Source organism: Moschus berezovskii, chromosome 9 (assembly GCF_049115385.1).
Source record: "Moschus berezovskii isolate FMDL1 chromosome 9, NW_MosBer_1.0, whole genome shotgun sequence".
NCBI classification, from domain to species: domain Eukaryota; kingdom Metazoa; phylum Chordata; class Mammalia; order Artiodactyla; family Moschidae; genus Moschus; species Moschus berezovskii.
The window spans coordinates 14,993,028-15,000,754 of record NC_142468.1 but is presented as its reverse complement, the minus strand read 5'-3'; the positions used below and the strand labels follow the sequence as shown (position 1 = coordinate 15,000,754).

General features: G+C 53.3%; 1 protein-coding gene across 1 annotated transcript; it reads right to left on the bottom strand.

Moving 5' to 3' along the window:
• Positions 1-1,003: 1,003 nt before the first annotated feature.
• ZDHHC22 (zDHHC palmitoyltransferase 22) lies at positions 1,004-6,759 on the bottom strand. The gene is made up of 2 exons (XM_055435347.2): positions 6,234-6,759; positions 1,004-1,269 (listed from the first exon to the last, which is right to left on the bottom strand). The coding sequence occupies exons 1-2, from the start codon at positions 6,757-6,759 to the stop codon at positions 1,004-1,006; spliced, it is 792 nt and encodes a 263-aa protein (XP_055291322.1).
• Positions 6,760-7,727: the final 968 nt, after the last annotated feature.

Genomic DNA, 7,727 nt, shown 5'->3' with positions numbered 1-7,727 from the left:
AGAAATAAGCCCATTTGCCCCCCTCATTCTCAGTCCTAAAATATTCCAGTGCCCAACCTCTGCATGACCCTCTCGCCTCCTATTCTGTCTCTGTTTTCATAACAACATTCCTCACCCCGCCACACACACACTGACACACACACGTGCCCTCTCCTATGTGGTTGTACAGTCACACACCTCTCGCATTTATCAGTATCTCCCTTCCCTTCTCCCTTCCTCCATGTCTTCCTGTCACCTATGTAAGACTTGGAGGTTGCAGATCAATGGCAAAGGCTGGAAGAGTGCCAGGGAAAAGAAGCATCCAGCCAGGTCCTGGACTGGGCTGGGGGGCCAACTGGGGCAGGGCGGACAGGGGACAGCAGCTGGAAAATCTCAGGCTGTTGGCTTCTGTCTTCCAGAGAAAAGGCCTTGCAACTTGGGGGCTGGGAAGCAAGCTATGGAGTTCTTTTTTCCTTCCACTGTCCACAGTTCCACAGAGGAGATGAGAACACACGACCCTCCTTTCCCAACCTCACTAGCAGTTGGCAGAGCTGACTTGGCTGCCTCTCACCCGTGATCATTTTAAACCTTTTTGCCAGGTTTCAGGCCCCAGGGAACATCATACCAGCAGTAAGAATCCGCTCCCCGCTCCTAATCTAGGGTTGAGAGGAAAAGCTCTAGCAGATAGCAGTGAAGACAGGAGACTTGGTAGACAGTTTACGAACCAGGCAGAGGGGGAAAGCAGGCACCCAAAGGAAGGCAACAAAATCAGAGGCCTCTGAACAGTTATCAGCCACCAGACTGGCTCATGGGGGAGCCTAGCAATGCCTGGGTGGCCATCTTTCCTCCTTGTCATGATCCACCAACCAACACAGTTCTCTGGTGTTACAGACCCGGGGTGGATACTAGGACCTTACCGGTCCAAAGTTGTAGTGGGTCATGGGTGGAGACAGGGTGCTGTGGTCTTATGTTCACGAGGAGTCAAGACAGACACACACACACAGAGGAATGATGGGAGCGCCCACTACTTGTCCCGCTGCTTGCAGCTCTCACTTCCAACGTTGAACATGGGGACCAGCAGGCCCAACAGCCACCTCTTCCCGAAGACTTCCTGTAAGTTCTTGCGCCAAGGCCGGGCCCTCACCGCCACGCCCTTCCGCACCTGGTGGCGGGTCTGCCCCCGGAGAATCAACAGCAGCTGATGGCAGCAGAAGCCAGCGCAGGCCAGGCCGATGGCAAACCAGAGGTAAAGCATGAGGATGACGAACATTTCAGAACCAAGGACAGCTCCTGCAGAGGGCGAGGGGAACACATTTCAGGACCGAGGACAGCTCCTGAAGGGGGCGGGGAAACACCAGACTCGCTTTACACTCAGGCCACGTACGAGACTGCGATCCAGGCAGGCGCTTTCCGCTCCGGAGAGAGGGAGATAAATGAGGCTGAAACTACATTCTGTAGCAGTTTCAGCGCTGTGGCGAGGGAGAGGACTAGTTGTCCTAACTTTTTCTTAGTGCTGATGGCTTCTGAGGCCACAGAGGAAGGCTGGGGACTGGGGGAGAAGGAAAGGAAACTCCTATGGGCAGTGCCTAGATGCTAACCTTTGCTCAGGGTCAGTGCTGCCCATCTCTCTCTCTGCCTTCTCTTTGGGGGCTAGAAACAGGGAGAGGGGTTTTTCTCAGGAGAAGAGAGGGGTGAGCTGAGGACCCTGGAGAGGGAGATGGTGCCTGGGCAACTGTCTGGACTGCAGAGACTGCTGCCTTCAGAGCTGTGAGCACTGTCTGGGAGGACTCAGGAAAGTGACAGCATGATGGAGAACAGGGCTTCGTCATCAAGAAGAAGTCACGAGCTTCAAGGCAGCGCAGAGGATAATTCAATTATCAATGTTAAAAAGAGGACAGTATGGCCACTGGAACTTTCGGCCAGAGCTGTCCTATCAGAGCTTGCTAAGGCTGGAAGAGGCCCCCAAGGTCGTCAGTCTAGCCCCTTGCCTTGAGCCGGACCTCCCTTAAACCCTTCTAAATCAGCCCTTTCCATGACTGACTTAAAAATCCACTGAGTGATTCCCCATTCTTATTCCGAGCTGGCGTGGTTGGTCCTTGCTAAGTTTGAATCTCCCAGCTCTGTGGTCTTGCACAAGTTTCTTAACCTCTGTGAGTTTCAGTTTGCTCATAATGTAAAATGGGTAGAATAGCAGTAATTCCATAGGGTTGCATCATTCAGGGACACTGTGTGCCCAGTGACCAGCATTCTGGTTCACACTCAGCCCAGTCCATCCTGCTGAGCATCCTTCACAGATAAGGAGACTACCTCCAAAAGAGGCTCAAGTTTAACTCCTAAGACCATCAAGCTTTCTCCTTCTCCTTTCCAGGGCTTGGAGAACTGGCTGATCTACAACTTTGGCATCTTCTACCTGTCCAGCCTCCAGGGCAGTGGGCCTAGCAGAGAACTCAAAAGCCCTCCTCTGCCCCTCTCTCCTGCAGGGCAAGCTCACCACTGCTCCTTCCAGTGAGATGCAAGTACCTGCCAGAGACCCCCACCTTACAACCTACTCATCCTCTGCAAATCTCAACCATATACCTCCCTTCTTCAGCTTCCCTTGGCCCCCAAGCACCTCTTCTCATCTCCCCAAGCTTCCATTTCCAGACTCCTAAGGGCTGGGCTTTTAAAACTTTTCCAATCTGAGCAATGCTGGACTCAGTAACCAGGAAGTGGATATGACTCAGGTTTGCTCATTAGCATCCCTGTCTTGCCCTCAGCCCTAGGAGCTTTGATAGCAAGTTTCTCTTGGCAAACTTGGGGACAGATAAGTCCCACTGCCCGAGGGATGGAAAGCTCAGTCCAGCTGGCTTGCACTGGGGGCAGGGAACAGCAGTGGGACAGGGCTCACCTTGGGCTGTGCCATGCCTCTGACCCACTTCTTCCTTGTCAGGTTAGCTCAGGCAGCCACGTGTAGGATGAAGGACCCTGGGATCACAGTGCCCTCTGGGGTGCAGGAATGCTGACAGGCAAAGAGGGCCCGCAAGCTGGGATGTGCGAACATCAGAGCTGTCAAGCACAAGCCTGCCTTGCAACTCAGCCTCAGGGACAAGCCTGGGCTGATGGCAGCTGTTTTCCACAGGCTTTTTTTCTGGCACAAATCAAGGCATACAGAAAAGACCTTATGGCCTTTCCCTGGCCCCTTGCAGCAGCTATAAAAGGCTATTCTGGGGATCTGTTTTCTCTCAAAGTGTTTGAAGATGCCTAGCCTGGCTGCCTCAGCTCCTCTGAACTATTTAATAATAGTTCTGCTCCTTTAGAAAATCACAGAATTTTCCTAATGGGTTGAAACGGTCACACCATCCAGTCTCTCCAGCTTGGTTTCCCACCACGCACCTTTGACAGAGCATCACCCAGATTTTTAACATCCATCCAGGGATAAGAAGCTCCCTCCCTCCCAAAGTGGCTCAATTATCAGGAAGCAACTTCAGAGGGGCAGCCCCAGGAAAGCAGTATGGTGGGAATAATATGGGCTCTGGATGCTAGCAGCCCTGAGTCCAAATCTTGGGTTTGATACTGTGTGTTTCAAAGCAACTTATCCTTGTTAAGCCTTTGGTTGCTAACTCTTTAAAAATTATATAATAATACTTATCTCACAGACTTGTCCTGAGGATTGGCTGAAATGAGATCTGCATGGTGAGTAGCACATATAGTTTGCCCAACAAACATTAACTTTTTTATTTGTCCACTGGATTTTTTTGGCACCTACCACACTGGCATAGTTTTCCAAATGCCATGAACACAGGTCAAATGGCATCACCTCCATTTCTCAGATGAGCAGAATGGGGCTCAGAGAGGTGACACAACCTGTAGTGGTCCCATAAAGCCAAAAGAAAGAACAACTTCTAAAAATTTCACTGGCCAGTCCTTCTTCTCTGGCACCAACTGAGGGCATGTGGGCAGTAGCCATCTGAACACCCATCCTAGTTTTAGCCCCTAGGCCCCACATTCGCAGCCATCCCATGCTCTGGTGGCAGATCTGCTTTAGGGGCAGCCCCACAGTTGAGGACAGGTCAGCCTGGGCAACTTTGTTCCTTTTAACACCCACCTGTCCACCTGGCTTCCTGAGCAGATGAGAAGTCGGGGGGAGCCTCAACCATTTGGATTAGAAGCTAGGGAGAAGCTGAATAGGGGAGTTGTGTGTCAGGGCAGGGGAGAGAAAGGCTGGCAAGGGGAAAGATGTGTGTGTATGTGTGTGTGTGTGTGTGTGTGTGTGTCAGTTGCTCAGTCATGTATGACTTCTTTGCAACCCCGTGGACTGTAGCCCGCCAGGCTCCTCTGTCCATGGGATTCTCCAGGCAAGAGTACTGGGGTGGGTTGCCAGTCCCTTCTCCAAGAGGAAAGATGAAAGCCTGTCAATGGAGGAAGGTGAGATGAGACAGTTGGAGATTAGAAATCGAGGCCTTCTTTATGAGGGGGTCTGGCGAGGAGGTGAAAGATACTGGGGCTTATTCTTCTGCTGGAACCAGGGTATGGGCCCCAAGAAAGCGACTGACTGGCTCTGTTTCCCCCATCAGATTAAAGCAAGAGGTCCCTCTTCCTTACTTTCCTGTTTCCCAAGCCTAGCACATATAGACAGGCCTCAAGTCCAGGCTTATCTCAAATCAAACCATTTCAAGATCCTCCCTTAGGAAGGATCCATTTTTATGTGAATAAAACTACTTGGAAAAGGAAGTGTTATCAGGCTCTCTGGCTCTCCTCCTTCCTCCACCTGCCTGTGCTTACACTCCACCCCCTAACCCGCCCACCTGCCCTCCCCCAGGCTGGTTATTTCAGTCCCAGGCAGCCTCCCATGCTGGCACCCGCCCGGGTCCAGAAGGCCCCGAGAGCTCTGAGTTCTGGGCCCAGCTCAACCACCAGCCCTCAAGACAGCCCTCATCGCCAGGTCCTTCCTGGGCCTCTGTGTTCCCACTGCCAAATGGCACCAAGTTCTCTGTCTCCAAAGGACTGGGCTGCAGCCCCAACGAAAGACCAAAATGATGCTTCCCCAGAGTAGAGAACAGAATTTCATATGAGCATCCAGCCCAGACATACCACAACGATTTGGGGTTCTCTGTGGAAGTGGCTGCATTCTGTCTTTCTCTGTCCCGGAAAGGTCAGTGGGGGAGGACACAAACTATTTGTCTTGAGCTGCTGTGTGTTGTCTATAAAGACCTGGGAGGCAGGCCAGAGGCTGTCATTCAGAAATAAAAAGATTGGACAGCCATTTAATCCCATCTGATCCTGTTTCTTCATGAGAAATGGAAATAACAACGTCATACACACATGGCTACCTGCCCATCTATATATGCTAGTGATTGTAAGAACCAAGACAGTCAGGGCCAGGGTGGGCGACGTGAAGGAAATGAGGTCAGGGCAGATTTCAAGGCCAGGTAAGGTGGTAAGAACTGCCTCCAGGGACCAGGTCCCTTTGGGCCTTGATAACCCAGTCTCCTTGGGGTACACTTTACAAAGTACAGCCCTCACCAGGGTGCCTAGCTGACCCCAGTGTGAGGGCCCACACACACCTCGCTCCTGCAGGTGTAAGAGCCTCCTGGAGGGTCAGATCCCCCGCCAATCCCATGATGCTGGTGTGAAGATGGGGTTATTAAATATGGTTACAACTCCAACCAGGGTGCTCTTTGCTCTGAGCCATTGTATACTGGAGAACAACCTGGTGGGGTCAAATATAATGGGGTAGAAGGGCCGGGGCCGGACTGGCCCAGCACCCTGGTCAACCTTCCTGTGGTTGACTGGCGAGATCTTTAGAGGGCAAAGCCCTTGGAGGAATGAGTGAGCTGGCTGGACTGGGGTCCAGGCAGAGGAAGGTCAAGGCATGGGGCTACCTCACAGGCTGCATGGAGGGACGGCCAGCACTCAGCCCTGCCTGCTACAGAGCAGGCATATTGCCTGGATGGCCACAGTTCTATGAGCACGTGGATAGTGGCACCCAATGAGATAATGAATAAGGATGGGGGTGGAGAAGGAGGTTGCCAGGTGACATAGATGCCCAGTTAGTTTGAATTTCAAATAGATAACAAAACAAACAAATAAAAACTAGTACGAATATGTCCCCTGCAATATTCAGGAAATACTTGTACTGAAAAGTTAAGCATCGTTTTATCTGAAATTACAGTGTAACTGGTCATCCTGTATACTATTTGCTAAACCTGGCAAATGTAGGGTTGAGGTGGAAGGTCTCTGTGTAGGGCCCAACCGGCCTGCCAAGGCCCACTCACCGGAGAAGAACTGGCTGATGGAGGTGGGCAGGAGCGTGAGGAAGGCCAGGGGGTGGGCGAAGGAGATGGACAGGACTGCGGAGATGTAGGCCACGCCGGCCACCATGGAGTAGAGGCAGGCCAGCGAGGTGTAGAGGCAGAACAGGACGAAGTTTCGCATGTTCCTGCTCCCGATGCAGTTGCCGGTGAAGAAACAGTGATGGTCGTGCTTCAGGGTGACTCTGGCACACACTCGGCAGAAGTGGGTGCTGGGCGGGGGGCACAGGGCCCTCCTGGCTTCAGCCCCCTGGCAGGAGTCCAGGTCGTCCGGAGAGTTCTGGATGACCAGGACGTAGTTGCCCAGGGCGTTGGTGGAGAGGAACAGGAATAGCGCCCCATGAAGCAGGGCGGGCGAGAAGAGGCGGGCGGCCGAGGGGTCCTCACGCATGCGGGGCAGAAACAGGAAGAGCTGCAGCACCAAGGTCACCAGGGCGATGCACAGGAAGTAGACGGGGGCCACCACGTTGAGCAGCCTCAGGGCCAGCATCCTCGATCACATACCTGAGGGTCCAGGGTAAGAGGGAGACTTACCTTGGGGTCCTGAGGGCGCCCTAGGGTGCTCCCCAGTTCTGTCTGCTCTGTTCCACTAAAACCCACGTCCCTCAGATCACCCCTCCTCTTCTCCCTAACCGTGACCGAGCAGGCGTGACACCCTGAGATCACCATGGCCTCTGGGGGCCAAACCCTACCTCCTGGTGTCTGCCTCCTCCATTTTTGAGCAACCTCAGCACCCCAGAGCACCCCGGGGGTCAGGCACGGGAAGGCTAGGTCAAGAGCTTGTTCTCAGTCTGCAGGAGGTGGGGCGGGGGAGGGGAACTAGGGCTCTGCTCCTCTATGGCAGTGGAAACGCGCCTGGGTTTGGGATTTCTCCCTCCTACCCCTAGGAGGACAAAGCAGAAGATCTGGGGTGGGGGCAGATGGAAACGACCTACTGCCAGTCCTGTTTCACCTCCCCTTTCTCTGCCCCACCCCCCTCTTGGGCCGTACTCAGCAACCTTACCCATAACCCAAAGAGCTTTGGGGGTATGTGTGCCTGTGGGGCCCCTGATGTTTGCACGGGGTGTGGGGGGATGTTCCTTGTGTGTGATTCTGTGTGTGTAGTCTGTGTGTGCGCCTGTGTATCTGTGTTTGTGTGTGTCTGAGTGTACACATAGCAGCCACTGCCACCTGGCTTCTTAGAAAAATCAATGACAACAATCAATACATTCACACACACATTTAGGATGGGGCGGCACACCGGAATACCAGGGTCAGCTGGTTTTGCTCAGTCCATCTCTCCAACTTCTGACTGCCCTAGCTATTTATTGGCAAAGAGGCGACGAAATTAAAATCCCCCTGCGCCCCCTCCCCCGCCCCCTCCCCCCGCCGCCCACTTTGCGCCTGCCTCCCGCCCTCCTGGTGCGAGAAACCCAAACAACCCCGATAGCGCCGCCGAAACCCTTTCTATGCCAACAA